This window comes from Gasterosteus aculeatus, chromosome X, assembly GCF_964276395.1.
Source record: "Gasterosteus aculeatus chromosome X, fGasAcu3.hap1.1, whole genome shotgun sequence".
Classification (NCBI taxonomy): Eukaryota; Metazoa; Chordata; class Actinopteri; order Perciformes; family Gasterosteidae; genus Gasterosteus; species Gasterosteus aculeatus.
In genome coordinates, this window is record NC_135698.1 from 18816649 (window position 1) to 18836000 (window position 19352).

Below are 19352 nucleotides of genomic sequence, written 5' to 3' on the forward strand. Positions count from 1 at the left end.
ACTGTATTTTCTTTATTAAATTTAACTTAATTTATTTAGTTATATTCATTTATGTTTTAAAGAATCCATAACAAAACACCTATTTTTAGAGGGTGGAAAAGGGTGATAATGACATATTTATATTTATCTCTGTACTAGACTTGACATACTATACAACTACTACATTACTATGTACTGTAATATAGGCTACTATACCATATTGTGTTAATAAGTTACTGTTTTTATTACAGTATATTGTATATTTCTATAATAATTCTACTCAATTAACCATAATTGTTGTCTTTAATTGGTCTTAAATTTCAGTTTATTTGTACTTGATTTGCTTTCAGTGCTGCTGCAACAACCAAACTGCCCCTGTGGACACCAAAAAATCCCACGTTGATCCCACGTTTATATTTTTCAAATAGCAATTATTACAGTTGTGGCTTTTATTTTCCCAGCATTACATTTTTCAAAGGATTTTGTAAAAAAAACAAGAATTATATACTGTTAGGGTTAGGGTCATATATCTTTACATACTCTTCAGTTACTGACATGCAGTTGTTTAAAGCGCCGCATTATTTCCTTGCTTCACCCACACATGTCATGGATAAACTGTGATTATTTGTCACTTTGCTGGGAACCTTTGTATCTGGAAGCCTCCCAAGAAGGTCTCCAGTCCTTGATTCACTGTTTGGTTACGGTTACTAATGTGTACTGTTCCCTGCTCTCTGTGCGCACGTTTCTCCGTAACTCACGGCTCTTTCTGAGAAATGTGATCACCAATGTTATTAAACTGAGTATTCACAGCAATGCACCACTCATGACCTGCAGTTAATGTTAAACATTACCAGTTTATTAAATGATCACATAAATATTATTTCCTGCAACATTTTGACAATGTGCTTGACTTACAACACACCAATTTAGTACACAGTAAGCAACGTTTAATACCAGCAGGTTATTTATTACCTGCTGAATTCAGAAAGTGCAATTCAGATTTAATTCAAATAAAATCTTTTTGAATTTACAGTTTGCATCACATGTAACATGTGTGATTTTAAAGCACACATTCAATACTGAGAAGATGAAAATCTAAAATAATTATAACCTACATTTTAGATATATCAAGATGATAGAAACACTTCTCTATAATTGGGTAAACAGAGCACAGCAGCTTTGTATTTTTAATACAAATTTTAAAAGGCATATCATGGCGTATCATGAAGCCAAAACGTCTTTCACAACACTGCATTGACACTTGCATTAATAAATGGAGTTACTACCTGCAACAGTTTGTTGCATCTACTGTTGGTCAGAAGTGACCCAGAGCTCATAAAGAGATGCAGGAGGAACGCTGTGCTTGCCTACAAGTCTGACTACATTTCACAAAAACATAAAAATTCACCTTAAAAATAAAATAAACCCTACATCAAGTGTAGAATTATGTTTCTAACATCCTGGAACTCAAGTTTGTGTGTGTTTGAGCACATGTGCTGCATTCAAATGCAAATCCATAAACACACGGTCTTTGGATTTGTACTGTAACCCAAGACTTGCATTAGTCAAAATATTAATAATATAACACACTAGGTGTAAATATGGTAAATGATTACCAGTCCCATTAACAAAACAATGGGGCTCTTTGATTACAAATGTCCCTCTGGCATCCTAAAAAATACAAATAAAAACAATTCTAAATTAAAAGCTGTAAACAAACTTTAAAGTCTGATTTAAACTCTTTAAAAATGTTCCGGGATGTAGAATAAGTACATCTGAACCTCAGTGCTGAAGCATCAGCAGCAGATACCCGCCAGAAGCTCTTAGGAGATGCTGATGGTTTCTCCAGAGTCCACGGCAGGTGGAATATCCACGACGACCATCGTGAGGCCTTCGGGTGACAAGGTGGAGGGAGGGCTCTTATCGGGTGACATCAGTCCACTATTGAAGGAGCCTTGCAGGTCCATGTTAATGCACAGCTCTCCAGACAGCAGCTGCCTCTTGAACTGGTCAAGACGCATGAAGACATCCATCACTGACAAACCGCTCTCATTAACCCAGTTGGGAAACAGGCTGGTGGAGCTGATCCTGGATGGGAGGGACTGGTAGTGGTGCAACTCCAGCTGACAGTAAAACCTAAAGCAAAGACGTAATCAAAAGGAGTCAGCTGTGACTGATTTCCTCCCTGTTATTAAAGCAGTTAGAATAAACACCGATACGACACTGAGACGATAGTACAGATGGACCAACAGGAATCAGGAAACATTTATTGCCAAAATATGTCAAACATACAAGTAATTTGTCTTGGCGGTTGGTGCGTGACAGTGTAACAATAGACAACAAGACAGCAGTGCACAAGTAATAAAATAACATGAAATGATAATGCAATGGGTTAGTAGAATAAGGCTATGGGTTAGTATAAAATAAGACTAAAGTTCAAGTTAAAAATGAAAAATGAAAAAATATTAAAAAACTAGAAAATGCATTTCCTGCTGAAAATGCGTTGGAATGCAAAAAGCTGAAAGCTGAAATGAATATTTAAAAAAAGCTGAAAATACAGAAAGTTGAAGGGAATTTGAATACATCTGAAATTACAGATATTAGAAAAGCTGAAATGAATTTGAAATTGCTGAAAATACAGAAATGGGAGAAGCTGAAAGGATTTAATAGATTTGCTGAAAAAGCAGAAATGAAAACAGCTGAAATAAATGTGAAATATTGCAAAACAAAGCAGAAGTTGCAGGAGCTTAAATTAATTTAAAACAGTACAGAAATAACAAAAGCTGAGATGAATAAAAAGAGGTTTAAAATTGTTTGTAGTAATATTAGTAGTAGTAGTAGTTATAGTTGTAATTGTGGTATTAGTAGTACTAGCAGTAGAAGTTGGTTTAGTATCAATAGCAGTAGAAACAGCTGTAATACTAACACTATTAGCCATAGTAGTATTTGTAATAACATTAGTAGTAGTTGTAGTATTAATAGCAGTAGAAATACTAGTAGTATGGTAGTAGAAGTATCAGTTGTAGTTCTACTAGAAGTACTAGTAATATTCGTAGTGGTTATTGTAGTATTTGAAAGAGCAATGCGTATTTCAACGAAACCGCTTCATGGTTAAGGTACAGATAATCATTGAGGCTTTTAGTTTGTAATGATGGAATTGGGTGAGGGGGGGTTGGGAGACAGAATGTTTGTTATTCAAACTAAGAAGTTTTTAATTAATAGGCCTCATCACTAACATTACAGTAAAAATTCCCTCCATGGGGCTTTTATTTTGAAATTATTGGATTGGGTGGGGTGGGGGGGTGTAGATAGAGGGAGGGAGGGTGAGAGGGTGAGGAAGGGAGGGGTGGTGAGGAAGAGATAGAGGGAGAGAGAGAGAGGAGAAATAGACAGACTGACTGACTGACTAACAGTGAGAAGAGGTCAGGGTGGAGGGGGGAGGGGGGGCGAGTGTCTTTATCATATTGGTCTGTTGACAGAAAGCATAGCTGCGTCATGTGACTCCACTAATCAGGTCATAGGAGCAGCTTTGAGCCACAGACAGAGATCCTGCAGCGTGTGAGTGCTCGTAACCACGACAACGGCGCACCTAATGGATTGGGTGGGGGGGTGTAGATAGAGGGAGGGAGGGTGAGAGGGTGAGGAAGGGAATGGTGGTGAGGAAGAGATAGAGAGGGAGAGGGGAGGAGAATTAGACTGACTGACTGACTGAGTGATTAACAGTGAGAAGAGGTCAGGGTGGAGGGGGGAGGGGGGCGAGTGTCTTTATCATATTGGTCTGTTGACAGAAAGCATAGCTGCGTCATGTGACTCCACTAATCAGGTCACAAGGAGCAGCTGTGAGTCACAGACAGATCCTGCAGCGTGTGAGTGCTCGTAACCACGACAACGCCGCACCTGTGATCATTAACGGCTGCAAAATGCAGAGACATGGCAGCGAGTTACACAGAATCCACACCTCAAACAAATGAGAACCAGCGCAAAACTATAACAGCTATCTAAAAAATACGGCGTTTGTATGAGACCCAAGACTCTACCGAACGCGTGGATGTGCTTTTTATGTCTGTCCGGTAATAAATACGGCTCCTATGGCCGTTGACAAAACGTGTACCTTGTGGATTTTTGTGAGAAATATGTCGGCAGATTTGTATTGGAGCCTATGGGGCTTTTGGCAGAGGTTGTGTCACTCAAACACTCCTTGCGCCAAAACTAAAAAACTCTGGGATTCCATGAACACATTAATCCAATCAGCACAACCATACCCTCATTAATCTGAAGAAATGAAGCCTCTAGAGTGTATACTTTGGCTGCAAGGACAGAAGTTCCATACTTTTTTAACCAGATTTCTGCGCTGCCCCACACTCTAGCCTCGAGCTCTCCCCTCTAGCAGACGCAATACACACTCATGTAAAAGTCAGAAACGGAGCGAAGAACTAGTGAAACATAATCAGTGATTATGAAAAAAGTAGAATAGATATCAAGAAGCAGTTTTTTTCATAAAATAGTTGAGACTTGTGTGAACATTTGAGAGTTGAAATGGTGTCTGTAGCTGAAAGATTGGCGAAGCTGAAAAATCTGAAAGTTGAAGAAGTTGAAGAGGATTTGAAAAGCAAACTCCATTTGAAAACCATGTTAAAATATTAACGATTATTGATTTATATAAATTCAAGCATAAGAGGTAGAAAGCTGAAAAGTCATAGCCCTCAAGCCAGAAAGGAGCTGAACATTTTAATATTTGAACGGTTTTAATAGCTGAAAGTGTGAAGGAGTTGAAAGGTGGCGCGGAAGAAATAGAAGAAGAAGATGAAGATGAAGAAATAAAGATTCGAAGAACAATACTTGGAATGCATCGTTAATGCATTCCAACAATAAAGTGCACTATCGAACAAGTGACAGGTAATCGTCCCACGATTCTGCAACTCCCCTCAAATGCACAGAGCTTTTCAAAGAGTGTCCCCGCTTATTGTTTGTCAGTCAGTGTTGTTCTCAGACACATTAGCCAGCTGTTGTTCCTACATTGCACGCTCAGCAACATTCAACAGACACACAGCAGAGTGTGGAGCAAATAGCAGAGGCAGATATTTCCCTCGGGAGTAAGTAGAAACCAAAAAAGAGCAGTCAATATTGGACTCACACCCATCAGGCTACAACAAACATGACTCACAGTGCACAAAAATGTTGCTCTGGAACTGCTGGACGTGTAAAAAAGGCGACAAGTTTGCAAACAGAAACTTGTTTGTGCCAAAACGTTCTCTCTAGCGAGCAGCCACATCAACCATGGAGTTTATAGACCTGACATTTAATGTTCTCTGACATGGTTAGTTGTTAAGAATTGCCTAAAAAACAAGTAATTGCACTCTTTGTTTACATATAACGTGTGTTTGTGCAACTGCACTGTCACCTACCTGGCAGATACATGCTGGGAGATGCTTTTGGAGGTTTGGCGAAGAACGTGCTGCAGGACCTTTAACAGCTGATCACGAATCCATCCAACATCTTCTTGCACATCTGGCAGCCACTCCAGAAGTCTACACATGTGATATGTCGTTGTTAGTTGATTTCGAAAGAAGTCCACGACACTCTGCCATTTTATTTCCTCTATAGCCACAATAATATTATATTACATTGGCGGCATAATGAAAGTTCTAGTCATAGCACACAACTACACATACAAGACCCAAGTACACCATAGCAAAGGAAGTACTGGGCCATTATTCTGAGTGCACATCAAATAGGGAGCAGATGGGACCAGTTGTAATCAAGTCCTACAGCACCTACCTGAGACTCAAGGACACAGCCGACTCCAGAGGGAGAGTGTAGGGGAGCATCATGGCTGAGGCCATTCTGACGGGAAGCAGGTTGCTTAGCGACTGCATCAGGCTCCTTCTCTCCATGCAGGCCTCAACTAGAGCTGCAGAGGGAGGCAGAGATGACCACGAGAATGACCTCAAACAAGTCATAGAAATAACCTGCTTTTTTCAGCACAGTTTGGACTAAATCTAAGTGTCAGGAGACTTAAGAGAATCTTTCTTGTGTGATGGTACTGTTCAACTACCAGCTCATTAGTATGCATTAACATCAGAGCAGATCATTATCCAGCTTATAGTGTTCTGAATTTGTGTGTATTTATCTGGATGTTGCCATCCAGGGAGCAACTGGTTCTGCAACATTACTTTTACATTGTAATACAGTGGCAACTTTTCAATTAACTCTGTTCTGTATAATTTGCTGGCAAACATAATACATATAAAAAGGAAATATGATGTTGAACTACGATACATTATCTAACTCACGTAAGTAGTGAGTGTCTTACATTTCACATTGGAATTAATGGGAACCGACCCCTGCCTATAAGGGGGAACGAAATACCTTTCAAAACTGTCAACATGCTGGGCATGTAGTCATTGATGATGCCAGTGGTACCGTGTGTCTCAGAAATTCAAAGACTGTTGTTTAAAGTATTTTACTTCTAAAAATAAATACCCATTAGATTATCTGAAAAATGCAAAAACGCTTTCACAAAGCCAAAGCAGGGCTGTTTTTTTGTCGTTTCTAGATATGAAGCCCCAACTATTCCTTCTATAATTGTTACCTTTGTGCAGAATGGGTGGAAGGCTTTCGATGAAATGCTCTTCTATAGAGGAGTTGCAATAAATCATGACTGCTCCCTCTTCTACATCTGGCTTCTCCTCTTCTTCATCACTTTTGTTGTTCTCCTCGTCGTCGTCCTCCTCCTCTTCCTCCTCCTCCTCCTCCTCATTACAATCTTCATTTTCTTCCCCATTAGCCAGTAGAGGCAGCTCTCTGTGAGGTCCATTGAAATTAAGCAACCCTGCAAACAGAACCATTATGTAAAGGTAGTATATCTTCTTATATGTCATCAATGGTGGGTTCCTTTCTTAATTAGTTCAATTATCCAACTTATTTATAATGATCTACTTATAAAGGAAATAATGTTAACAATGTTCCTAGAAATAAGTAACAATAAGGAGTAATATACGTCTAATCGCAAACACAGGAAGCTTATTGATCTGTAGACATGTGACAACAGGAAGAGCCCATTGCGATAGCATATCAGGATGATAATATGTCTACTAGTATGGTCTGGCTAGAGGACAAGAAAATCAATAGGGCTTGTTATTACTGACCCGATTCTTCTAAGCAGAGCGGAACATGATTTTGAGAATGTAAGATAAAAAGAATGTAATCAGCGTTTCTTACCGTTCCTCTTTAAAAAGTGCAGAGCATCTTTATATCCCTGTTTACACATGGTCTTCATAACCTGCACTCCAAAAAAGACACATGCAAGAGGTTCCGTAAGTTCACTCCAGATCAATGAGTGTGTAGCCTGAGGGTTGTAATGGGAGGACCTACCATGGGGTCTGGGGGGAAAAGCGCCCTGGAGACTCTGTAGAGGTTGGTGAGCGTGAACTGGATGCTTGTGTTGGTGAAGCGCAGCTCGTGTATGTTGGTGGAGGTGTCTCTGGGGCAGATGTCGCTCTCTCCCGAGAACGGGGACACTGTGATGGTATTTTTCAGCTCGTACTGAGGCAGGTTGTCTGAGATCCCTCCGTCGACATATCGCTGAACAATAAGAGATGGATACACAGAAACAGGTCAGGAAGGAACTCGAAAAATCACAATTGGCCACAGAACAATCATCGCACGGGATATGATGACGGTGACATCATGTCAGGTCAATTGGCTAAAGTTATTTTTTTTCATTGAAGCTGGTGAACTTTTAAACTAAGAGGTGGGAGGCGTGAAGAATGTGTCAACAGATGAGACCAGCGTGACCAACATTTTCTAAATTTGAGCCACCGAGAGGACAGAACAACATCAATGAACGAGCCAACTCTCTCAATTTTGGCACTGCGCGCACACACACAGGCATGCAAGTCCTTAAAACCCAACCCAAAGGCCACAGAGGGAGGGCGGGTATTACTCAATCACATTGCCCAGAAGACCTTTGCGCTAGAAATGTCCAGCGAAAAAAAAAATTTAAAAAAAAAGAGAAGTTGTGACAAACACTGAATCCTGAGTAATTGCACCATCGTTGCTTCCACACACGTGCCTCACAGAACAAACACATTCTTTGGGGAAGGCAGAGTAACAGATGAGGAAAGCGCCAAATGTAACAACAACAAAACAGAATGAGAGGAAATAAACCACATGCAGTGTGGTAGAGGGGTCAGTAAAACCGTGTCAAGTCCTAAATATAAAATCCATTCAAGTAACTGAGATCGTTTACTTTCATTAGGCCAACTATAGGATATTGACAACACTGAATCGTTTGAATGTACTCACCACTCCTTGCAGTGTGGGAGGAATGAGGCCACAATACACTGGGATGTAGGCGCTGCAGACACAAGCCTAGGTGACCAACAACATAACATAAGGAACGTTAATTATAGAGTAATGATGTTGTACAGTGCAAGACTATAAATGTCATGCTATAACTTAACTATTCTCACTTTTTTATTTTGAAAGGACACATTTTAAAGGTTAAATTATATTTGCTTACAGTTATTTTCACCCTTGATTAATCCGCATCATTTTTTTCAAAAATGTATTTACTGTTTTATAAATTTCCCAAGTCGGCTTTCAATAATGTTTGTCCCGACATCTCAACTCCTTAACATGAACCACCTCTACTGCAAAATATTGAGAGAAATATTGTCAGGCTTAATTCCCACCTGCACCACCTCCTCTTTGTCATTGAAGTGTGACACCAGGACATTCTCTCCGTCTGACACTCGGGTCAGGGAGATTCCTAACCGCCCATTGGCGGCATGGTGGCAGTCCGCTGGCAGAGTCCGCCGCAGCATGTGACGCATGATCTTCACCAGGTTAAAGGAAGGATGCATGGCTCCCAGGAAGCGCTTCCTCGCCTCTTTGGCAACATCGATGATGTTTGCGCCAGTCTCACCTGCGAACACACAGGGGCGACCAAAAGGATTACACAAAGAGGAGATGGAACTGTGTTCTTCTTGATGGAGGTTTTGGGATAAATAAATGTATTCATGACACTGTACATTGTCCAGCTTACGAAATCAGGTTTTCAGTGGAGTAGATGCGTATGTAACTATATTTGCGGAAGTGATAATTGCAGAATAGATTGCAGGTATTTTGTTACAGAACTCCCCTCTAACCTTTTCCTCCCTGTAAGGACATCTTAGAAAGATAGTTGCTACTTTGAATAGCCCATTCGGTTGGTATAATAAGCTTGACATGATCAGGATGGCATGTTAGAAAATACATTTGGAAGTTCTTTACTCGAGTACTTTTTAAGGAATTGTATTATTTGACTCTGGTACAAATCAGAAGGAGATATTATTATAATAACACCCACCTTTATGTGACAGCCTTAGCTACCAGTTACATGGCAGATGAACATACTTTAAAGGCAACGGCAGACATGCACCGCTCCAACAGCACAAGGCTCAGAGGACACCTACCGAGACAGATCCCGGTGACCAGCGCAGTGGCGGTGAGCGCCCCGGCCGACGCTCCGTAGATGTGCCTGGCGTTCTGCACCAGGAAAGGAGCCTGCTCCACCAGGCAGCTGGCCACACCCACGTGGTAGATGCCGAGGAAGCCGCATCCTGCGAACGAGATGTTCCACGGCGAGTCCAGAGGGAACATACCGGTGACGCGACAAGTGGGCCGAAGGTCGCGGGGCCTGAAGGTTGACTCGCAATTCAGACTTCCGATATTCGCGGAAAGAAATGAAAAGATTAAATGAAAATGATTCGAACAAAAAGTTTTCTGTTAGAGCTGAGTGGCGACCATATGTTATTAATGAAGCCGCTTCACGTGCTTTTTGTTTAGGATAATGGAGTTTGTCTGCTACCTGATTATAGCTTCCTAGCTAACAGCAGACTTCTTCCTTCCTTTCCGGGTGACGTAAAATACTCTCTACTAAAAAACCGATGTGAGGAAAAATCCGACTCCACGATGGTTAAGTAGCGGGTAACTTAGTGCGGTGAGCCATGGGGAGTTGTTGTTATTTCCCTCACTCGGTGTATTTTGGAGGAGTACTCGGAGCTGTCCAATCACAACTGATACCGTGAAGTAACTCTGACCAATCACAATCGACGCGGTTGATAATGTGACCAATCACAATCCGCACCGCTGTTACACTGTAAAGTTGGAACAACGGGTTTTGTTTTGACCTTTGTAAACGAATCTTATTGTTGCCCTAGTGTGTTGAATGTTTTGTTTATTCGTGTCAACTAGGCTATTTTGAGACTCTTTCGTAATAGTTGCTATCAGTAAAAATAAGCTATATTGATTTCCGACCATGCAATATTGTCTACAGGAACCTATTGATGGAATAAAGCTTCCCCTGACAGAGCGAGCTAATGGGTGTCTGTTCCTGTTTACCTGTGTTTGTGTTTTTTTCTTCTTTAAGGAAACAAACCATGTGCTCATAATAACGATTAACACGTTTGGTTGTTTTGCAACATCCTCCTTACAAATCAATACAAGATAGTAGGCTTTCCCAAGTAGTAATGAAATTACAAGCGTGTTACAGTTGAAGTGCATTCAACAATAACAGTGAAATGTTTTTTTGTTTGTTTATGAAACACTTCCTTGAATAAACTATTCACAGAATTAGGTTTGGCATAGTTCATTCTCGTGGGCACTGATCCAGGCTCTGTTTAGGACATCATTCCTTAGAGAACGTGGCAAATTGTGAAACCACCATGAGCCAGGGTTCATTGTTTTAAAAAATATATTCCTACTCTCACAAGTGGAGGTCGCCAAAAAGTCAAAGGCCCAAAAGTCCGTGGGGATCAATAGGGCATAACAGCATTTCATTCTGCCTAGGCAACCAGACGGGATGGACCGTATCTGCTGGCATCAACAGTAAAAAAAACACCATTTAGGTTTCATCATCTATTAAAAAAAGAAAACAGAACAATTTCCAAATGTTATGTTTGAGTCAACATATTTGTATTGCTGTAAGAACATTTGATAATGCTGTGAAAAGACTCAAAATAACAGCAAACAGCTTTGGCTCCAAGAAGGTACATGTCTGACACGATGATAACTGATGTAGTATTTGTACCCAATGTAGCTCTTTGAACCACACTCTCCTTTTGGCACAACCGAATATTTTTTTCCTACATAAGTAAATGTTTTAAACATTTATGACGTAAAAACAAGACGTGAAACCCTTTTTAGGAGGAATTATTAATTAATAATGATGCAAGAGGTCACTTTAAATTGAGATGATTAGAAGTTGCAATGTAGAACCTCCACAGTGATTGTTGTTTAAATGGATAAATGTAACTTACTTCATTAAATTCTAATGATACATTAGAACACAAAAAATACAAAAAATAATTATATTTCTTCATTTCTTCCATCGTTAAAGGATGAATGAATTATTGAAGATTCAAAAGGAAAACAATTCTAAAATGGATTTTAAAAGGAAAAATACTATTTTTTGTGAATGATCTGTTACCTCATTCACGAGGAGCCCCTTTATCAGTACTGCTCTAAGCTGTACACATGTGTCATTTGATGTGATTCTATTTGCTTTACAGCGCAGGGAGCCACGTGAAAACAATTTATATATTTGTTATACTCTCAGGACAGCACACGTATTAAAAGTGATAGATCCGTTTATGGTTGTGTATTGGACTCAGCAGCGCCACCAGCTGGCCGAGAAGATCATGACAGGAGCTGACACAACTGTCCCGCCCCGAGTGGAGACTTTGGCGGTTCCAGTATCAAAGCGCTCAATTTATTGCACGTTTGTACCCGGAAAGGCGGGGATCATAGTTTCCTTTGACGGAAACAAACCGGTAGACTCCTCCCGCCCCCCACCGGTGGACTACGTAGAAAAACGAGCGTTCATCTGTGACGCGAAGCTTTTCTTTAAAAACATTGCAGGACATAAGGAAGTAAGAAAGAGGGGACCGAGAGAGGGCAGAGGAACCGGCTTCATATTTAACTAAACAACACAACATGGAGCGTTAGCCTTACCAGAAACAGCAGAAACATGGTCTTGGAAGGCAGAGATTTTTACTCTTTTTAAAAAAATGATAATAATCACATACTAGCTAGCTGATAGCTAACATTAGTGTAACGTTAACTTTTTACAACCGCTCAACATGCTACGTCGTCCTCGGCGTCTTTCATGGCACTTATCCTGCTTTATTTGACTGATGAACGTCCGTAACGTCACCAATGTGACGTCACGGGCACGTCATGCAGAGGGTTGTTACCTTCACCATTAAACTTTAGTTAACTTCAATGGAGAGAAACAGCGAGGAAGGGGCAGCTGCTGATGAAGAGGATGAAGACCAGGCAGCCGGGTGGACGGGGAGGCCCGGCGGGTCGCAGGATGGAGAAGAGGAAGGGACACGCGGGACGTCCACAGGGGGGTCAGGTACCCCTCCTGTGGACGTCCCTGCTCTGAGGCTCTGCAGGGAGCTCTTGTACCAGGACCAGGACAAATCCGACAGGGAGACCGGACCCACGGTGTCGAGTGGCGTGTTGTCTGACAGTCCAGCAGAGAGAGACGCCCCCTCGGTGTCTCCGTCCAGCCTCGTGGACACGTTCTGTCCCTCCACCTCGAGCCTGTCCCTCTCCTACTTCTCCACCCATCATCCTTCCTCCTCCTCCTCCTCCTCTTCCTCGGTCGTGTCTCTGACTCCGCCCTTGCCTCCTTCCGTGGAGCTTGCAGCTCTGTTGACCGATACGAGGCTGACCCTGGACGTGTACAGGGGAGGAGCGGCCGCGCTGCCTCTGCTCTGGGGGTCCGTGCCGGGGCGGCTGAGGGGCCTCCGGTACCTGAGGTTGGGCTCTGAGGATAAGCCGGGCCTGGACGAAGCGCTGCATGTATTACCCCAACTGACAGAGCTGCGTTCACTGGCTGCTCGGGGTACTTTTCTCATTCATTACATACTGTTTTATCATAGCTGGTTAAATGGCAAAGTTCACTTTGCTTCACTTCTTTTTTCGGCTGTTACATGCGGTAGATACTGTAACTACTGTGTTGATTGATGGCTCTCATTTTCCTTCCTGCACGTTTTTTTTTCCCACCTCCTTCAAGGGCACCGTTTCAACGACCCCCGAGGTGACCCGCTGCCTGGCCTCCTCACCACTTTGCCCTCCTCCGTTTCCCACCTCTCTCATCTGGTGCACCTGGACCTCTCCTTCAACCAGCTCACCTGTCTGCCGCCCTGTCTTCTCGGCTTGCCCGCGCTGTCTTCTTTGCTTCTCAGTTACAACCACATCTCCGAATTGCCTCCTGATATCGGCCAGCTGTCCTCCCTCACCTACCTTTGCCTCCTGGGGAACGAGCTGGTGTCCCTTCCCCGCGGTGTGGGTCGCCTGAAAGCTCTGCAGAGACTGGATGTTTCGCATAACCTCCTCGAGCGGCTGCCCGATGAAATCGGTTCCCTGGAGGGGCTTGAGAAGCTGGAATTGTCTCACAACAAGCTGAGGCAGCTGCCGGACAGCATGGGTAAGGGGCGTACGGGGGGGGGGGGGGGGGGGGGGGGGATTTAGTAAGTTAACTGGAATCGTCAATTCATTCAAAAGTTCAAGTCTCTAATACAGCATCTTTGTGGCCCAGGCTCCCTCCTGGCCCTCAGGGAGCTCGTCATCTACAGCAATGAGGTGCGACTGATCCCCCGTTGCCTGAAGGAACTGCCCCTGCTGAACATGGATGTGCGTGACAATCCTCTGGGACAATCCCCCACCCCCCCGCCTCTCTCTCCGACACCTGGTGAGTGGAGAAAAAGGCGGCTTGAAATGGATTTTTGCGTAAATCCTTTTAGACTGTATCGCAGCAAGACGTAGGGTTTACGTTTAGCTTTCCACCAAATCCCCCCCCCCCCCCCCCGCTTTTTTACCCTTGTTTGCTCTCCAGATCAAACCGAAACGAAAATTCAAGAGCTGCACCTCGGATTCCACCAGCACAGGTACAGTGTCGCTGGGAATCCACATCGTCACTTGGCGCCTTTTCCGACTAGATTACAGACGTCATGCTCCCTTTGCTCCTTAGCTTCTGCGTTTCGCCTGCTGGGTGTCATGTGTTTCTCCCAGGGGGGGCTGAGCTGCTGTTCCCCCCAGGGTGCCTGGGTATAACCACAAGTCTGGAGTGGGCTGAGAAAAGGTCAGAGAGGAAGTGGGTGTGGCTGGAGGAGCATGACATCTTGCTGAGTCGGCCATTGGAACTTCGACCTCATGGAATTACATTTCTAAAGGTATTGAAAGTACGTCCGCGTGCCACATCTGTCGTAGGCACACGCCACCAATTCTACGGGATGCGCTTTAAGTTTAAAAAATCACCTTGATTAAGCCATAGTGACGTCATCAGTGTTATCGCAGCTTGGGTTTTGAAAACAAATATGTAACTGAAAGTCTACATCACATACTGACAGAGACATGGACACAAACACCAGGCAGGAAGGTGTTATCCAGTTGCATTGTGGGAAATTTAGGATCCCTGCTGCACAGATTTTGAAGCTCCTCGATTTTAATGTTACTCCTAGATTATCCAGGTTTGTCACTGTATTCCCTAACTTTGCTTTACCACCAGCCCGTGGAGGTGTGTGTGCCATATCATCGGGCGAAAAGGAGAGAGGTGCTGGTGCGGAGGTTTGACGGACAGTCGTGGAGCACCCTGCCCACGTTTCTGAGGAAAGGAAGTCCGAGCCATAGCAGCCACCCCGGAGGACGTCCCGCCAGGGTAAAGCAAAACCTTCCACTGTACAACAATCCTTTTACACTCCTGTTTTGAGCCTTGTTTTCTAATAGTACAAATCGTAACGTCCTTTCGTCGACGTGCCTGCAGCTGGCCTGCTGTGCGGTGAGCCAGTTCTCTTGGTTTATGGCAGTGTCCCGTCCGCTGAAGGACAGCTGCTCTGTTACACCAACTGGAGCCCTACTGGTGTCCAGCGCCGACGACTGGGTGAAGCTCCGCTTCCCTCCAGACTGCACGCTGCAGAGCCGCACCGTCACTTTACAGGTACCGCTGGAGGCCTCTGTCAGGTCGGGGGGGGGAGTGGGGTCCGTGCTTTGCGAGGCTTCACCTCGTCTCTCTGTCTTCAGGTGCTGCAGGTGTCCGTGTCGCAGGTCCGGGCGCTGTGTGGGGATCCTCAGGCGAGTGTTAGCCCCCTGCTCTGCCTCTCGCAGGACCCCAGCATCCATTTCCTGCAGCGCGTCGAGGTCCAGGTGCCTCTGCCGTCGGGCGTCACGGGTACAGTGGGCATTCATCCTTGCCCGTGTCTGTAAGCGGACGTATTCGCAAGCGTTAACGTGGTCCGGTGCTCCTGCAGGCCAGACGTGTGACTTGTCCTGTTTGCACCTGCTGCACGGAGATGCCACCGCGCAGACCTGGACCGACATCACATCGCAGGTCTCTCTCTGCGTCTCTCACCTGTACGCCACTTTCTACGTTACACATTTCTCCTGGTAAGCTTTAAAAATATATATATCGTTACATAATGTGCGTTTTTTTGGTTTATTCATTCCCGTTGTATTTAAGCAGCCCTCTGTGCGTCATCACAGGTACTGGCTGTGGTACACCACCCAGCAGTGTGTTAGCGGGGTGGTCAGGAAGGTCTATCAGAGGCTGAAGCAGTTTAAAGTCCAGTTCCTGGTCCTCCAGAGGAAGACTGATCCATCTCAAGTCATGCTACAGTGTTTGCCCGCTAACAGGGTCCGTCATTCTCCTCTCCGCCTCAGCGGTGTCGTATGATGAGTTACTTATTGAAACTTTAAAGGTTGATTGTTGACCGTGTGGTGCAGGTGGACGGCAGAGTGCAGTCTCTGTCTGAGCGCTACGATGGGCCTCAGCCCTCCGACCTGTGTGACCTGCTGGAAGGAGAGCAGTTCTTCGCCGGCTTCGAGAGGGGCTTGGATATCAGCACCGGTCTGAAGTCCTCTTTGCAGCTCTGTCTCGCATAAACGTTAGCCTGTCCCCCGCTCCCTTCGCTTCCAGGAGTTTATGGTGTGCTGTCGTGAGATTTCCTTTTCCCTTTTCTCCCTCGCCAGAGAGACCAGACTGTGTGGAGGGGAGACTGTGTTTCGTCTTTTACTCCAGCCTGAAGAATCTGAAGGAGGTGTACATCTGTCCAGCTCAGGACCAGAAGGGCCCAGTGAGGGGACAAGTAAGACGGACATCACATTCAGCAGGGAAGAAAGAAAGCTTGGTCCCTTGGGGGGGGCTCCCAGTGTCATCGCTCTCTATGGAGCGGATACACTTTACACTTGACTACAAATTAGAATGTTAGCAATTTGGGGAAAAAGGACAAAACTTCAGTATCAGTAAAGTATAAGTATAATCAGTATAAGTAATCCAGTGATGGTTTCTATACGTCATTACAAACCGCCTATAGCAAATTTGGGGGACTTGAAATGGTGCTCTTGCCACAATGTAAATAAAAAAATTACTTATACTAATGGCTTATAATAGTTTACTGTACTAGTGTAGTAACCAAACAGGCCTACATGCACCGTAAGGCAAAGCGTCCCCAGGTGATTGCAAAAAAAAAAGCTCTTCTTGCAGAAAACAACTCGGAGATCTAATTTATATTAAAAGTACGGGATATAAATTACAGGAGGAGCAGAGAGTGTGCAGAAGAACTGCAGGTAATTGCAGCTTGTAATTACGAGTGCGATGTTAAAATCGGCCTCGGTCTCCTGGAGAAATGCCTCCAGTGTGAGCAGACAGTAGAAACCTCCGCTCTCTGTAACATGATCCAAATGAATCTGAACGCTACTTCAGTCCGACTGTCGGAGACGTAACAATCCGACTGCCCCGTCCACCCACACAGGACACAGGGCGGTCAACGTGATACATCAAACTAAAAAAAACAGGATGGAGTCAAAACACAAGCATCCAAAGTACTGCTTTCTAATGAAACCAGGCGGAAACCTTTTTATTGTTCGGATGCCGTCTCTCAGGGTATTTGTGGTCACTCACTAGTTGTTTTGTCCCAATGTCTTGCCTCTGTTTCAGGTGTCCTTCTATAGAGGGGAGTGTCCCAGCAGTCTGCCTGAGGAAGTGGCGAGGAAGAGGAAAGGACCTGACAGTCAGTGGCTGGCAACTTTACCACTCCGACTTCCTGTCAGTTGAAGTGATGTAGATATTTTCAGCATTTCTGAGTTGAATATGAATGCGTGTACATTTTTCTTAGAATATGGGATGGCGTCTTTTTGATATTGAACATGTGTTTTTTGCTTCTGAATGTAAATCCTACATATGTAGTGCTCATTGCAGACACATTATGTAGACTAAATGAGATGGGTTTTTTTTCTTCCAAAGCAACACGTTATGTTAGCTGCTACCCATATGCAGCACCAAAACCTAAAAGGGACTAAAGGGACAAATATTTTTTTAATCCCTTTTTTTTTTTTTTCGTAGGCTCTAAATTCTGAAAACAGTTTTATGGCGGAAGAGCTCAAGCATCCTCCTCTGAACCTGGGCGACCCGGAGAGCGGCTACCTGACGGAGGCCAACCTGCTGTCCATCTCTCTTCAGATAGGACAGGACTGGCGGCTGATTGGCATCAATCTCGGCTTAAGCTACCAGGAGTTGGACCGCATCCAGTACAAGCACAGGTAGGGACGAAATCTCTCGATTCACCTCAATTATATTGGGAATGATTAAAGCAACCCTACTTGTGTGAATGACTTAACTGGTGCGTACACACACACACACACACACGTGCGTATGCAGCAAAGGCCTCTGAGGGATGCGAGGGAGGTAATGTGAGTTAAAGCAAACCGCAGTGGGAGAGAAATGGTAGAGAATTTTGATTGTTTTAATCTGCGCTGTCAGCCCTCACTAAGCCATCTGGGACACTGCAGGAGATTACACACAGACTGATGCTCATCCCCCTCCCCCCCTCCCCATCTCCCTCTTCCCCCTGTCCTCATGCTCAGAGAACCTTGCGTGACGCATCCTGGAGTTGGAAGAAAAATGCCTGTAGATGGATTTGATGTAGGAGTACGCTCGCGTGTTATTTAAATGATGTGTCTATTTGATGAATGCACATTTCATGTAGTAGAGGTATGTTTGTCCATGTGCCGAATCTTAAAAATGATTTCATCCTACATCGGAACTGAGACTGCTGATACTGCTGGTTTAACGTCTTTCAATCCTTCGGGAGGTCACTGTAGCCCGTTTGAAATGTCTTGTGTGTGTCCCGCTCCGCTCGCCAGGGACAACCTGGGCGCCTTGGTCCTGGACATGCTGTTCCACTGGGCCCGGGGACAGACCAACACGGGGGCGGCATCCCGGCTGGCGGCCGCCATGATCCAGAGCGGCAGGAGGGACCTGGCGGAGGAGATCGAGGACATCGTCAGCATAGGAAGGAGAAAGTACTCGGACTCCCTGAGGAGAGTGGGCCTGGAAGAGGGCGGCGAGGCGCGAGTAGATGAACCCACGCCGGCCGCAGATGGCCGGCTTCCACTCGAGTAACCTGTTTGTGTCCAAGGTGTCCTCGTCATCTCGTCCTGCTGTGCAAACAGCTGTTCTGGGGTACAAAAAAAGGGCCTCTTTCTTAACACAATCATGGTAGCCAGCTAACAGCTGGTGGGGGCTTTCATGTGACCTGCGGGAAGGCGGATGAAATGGACTGCGTGAAGATGATGGCCCGAGGCTGAATTCCTACACTTTTTTTAAAACCTCTGTGTTCAATACTATGGAAGCCCATTTCTGTCGGGAAAAGATAAATGTGAAAAGTTATATAATATAAAACGTATGTAAATGCTCATGGTAGATCAAAAGGAACTTACTTTGTGTGTCATAGTTTTGTCTAAAAATCTCATAACTGTAAATTACAGTAATCTCATAATTGTAATCGTCACAATTACAACTTGTCATCCCATCATTTGACACAGTATTGTGATGCAGCACCTGAACATGTTTCGTTTAAGTAAGTATTTTTTTGTTAATTGTAATTTTTCTGACTTACCATGCGTATATTTAATCAATTTGATATTTATTTTTTAATTTCTTTTACGAGGAGGCCAGCCCTGGGAGCTGTTGGCCTTTGGACGCCTGCAGCATTTACTGGAAGTGCAACAGCAGGCCCTGTTTATGGTTGATTAAGTATCTTCCTGTGGGCCTTCGGTCACCTAGACACCAGTTTAACTGCACCACATACTGGCGACACATCAGGACATTTCCGTATTCATATAGATCTATATCTATATAGATCTATAATGTATGTGGATGTTTCACTCATTTCATCTCTGGTAAAAAGTGTTCTTAAAGAAACGCGTCAGCTGTTTTCTTTTAGAGTCCTGCTGGTGAGTCACTGACGATGCTGCACGTCAGACCCAATATTCCAACTGGAGACATTTTTTCTATTTTTGGTGTTCAAGGTCGAGATGAATCG

The 19352-nt window shown here is 44.2% G+C and overlaps 2 protein-coding genes across 6 annotated transcripts; one reads left to right on the forward strand and one right to left on the reverse strand.

Moving 5' to 3' along the window:
* Positions 1 to 813: 813 nt before the first annotated feature.
* Positions 814 to 10011, reverse strand: pnpla2 (patatin-like phospholipase domain containing 2). 2 transcript variants are annotated; one of them, XM_078083348.1, is made up of 10 exons: positions 9833 to 10005; positions 9438 to 9685; positions 8676 to 8908; positions 8287 to 8352; positions 7354 to 7563; positions 7201 to 7261; positions 6572 to 6811; positions 5758 to 5890; positions 5385 to 5507; positions 814 to 2115 (listed from the first exon to the last, which is right to left on the reverse strand). In XM_078083348.1, the coding sequence occupies exons 2-10, from the start codon at positions 9622 to 9624 to the stop codon at positions 1803 to 1805; spliced, it is 1566 nt and encodes a 521-aa protein (XP_077939474.1). In that variant the 5' UTR covers positions 9625 to 9685; positions 9833 to 10005; the 3' UTR covers positions 814 to 1802. The 2 variants fall into 2 exon arrangements, with proteins under 2 accessions (XP_077939474.1, XP_040017704.2); XM_040161770.2 differs by having other exon boundaries at positions 9438 to 10011.
* A 1757-nt stretch (positions 10012 to 11768) lies between these two features.
* On the forward strand, positions 11769 to 19231 carry pidd1 (p53-induced death domain protein 1). 4 transcript variants are annotated; one of them, XR_013451237.1, is made up of 17 exons: positions 11769 to 12877; positions 13049 to 13462; positions 13574 to 13726; positions 13871 to 13922; positions 14006 to 14207; positions 14543 to 14692; positions 14798 to 14971; positions 15055 to 15202; positions 15282 to 15417; positions 15514 to 15664; positions 15754 to 15877; positions 16000 to 16115; positions 16967 to 17074; positions 17372 to 17568; positions 17893 to 17950; positions 18172 to 18887; positions 18978 to 19231. XR_013451237.1 is itself a non-coding variant. In XM_078083357.1 (16 exons), the coding sequence occupies exons 1-16, from the start codon at positions 12247 to 12249 to the stop codon at positions 18388 to 18390; spliced, it is 3033 nt and encodes a 1010-aa protein (XP_077939483.1). In that variant the 5' UTR covers positions 11769 to 12246; the 3' UTR covers positions 18391 to 19231. The 4 variants fall into 4 exon arrangements, 2 of the variants coding, with proteins under 2 accessions (XP_077939483.1, XP_040018380.2); XR_005710061.2 differs by lacking the exon at positions 17893 to 17950; XM_078083357.1 differs by having other exon boundaries at positions 18172 to 19231.
* The last annotated feature ends 121 nt before the right edge of the window (positions 19232 to 19352 follow it).

Coding starts and splice junctions, on each gene's coding strand:
- pidd1 (XM_078083357.1), top strand. CDS start 12,247: ATGGAGAGAAACAGCGAGGAAGGGGCAGCTGCTGATGAAGAGGATGAA. Junction 17,075..17,371: donor CTTTACCACTCCGACTTCCT/GTCAGTTGAAGT, acceptor TTTTTTTCGTAG/GCTCTAAATTCTGAAAACAG. Junction 17,569..17,892: donor CGCATCCAGTACAAGCACAG/GTAGGGACGAAA, acceptor CCTCATGCTCAG/AGAACCTTGCGTGACGCATC.
- pnpla2 (XM_040161770.2), bottom strand. CDS start 9,624: ATGTTCCCTCTGGACTCGCCGTGGAACATCTCGTTCGCAGGATGCGGC. Junction 8,353..8,675: donor ACAAAGAGGAGGTGGTGCAG/GTGGGAATTAAG, acceptor TTGGTCACCTAG/GCTTGTGTCTGCAGCGCCTA. Junction 7,262..7,353: donor TTTTCCCCCCAGACCCCATG/GTAGGTCCTCCC, acceptor TTTGGAGTGCAG/GTTATGAAGACCATGTGTAA.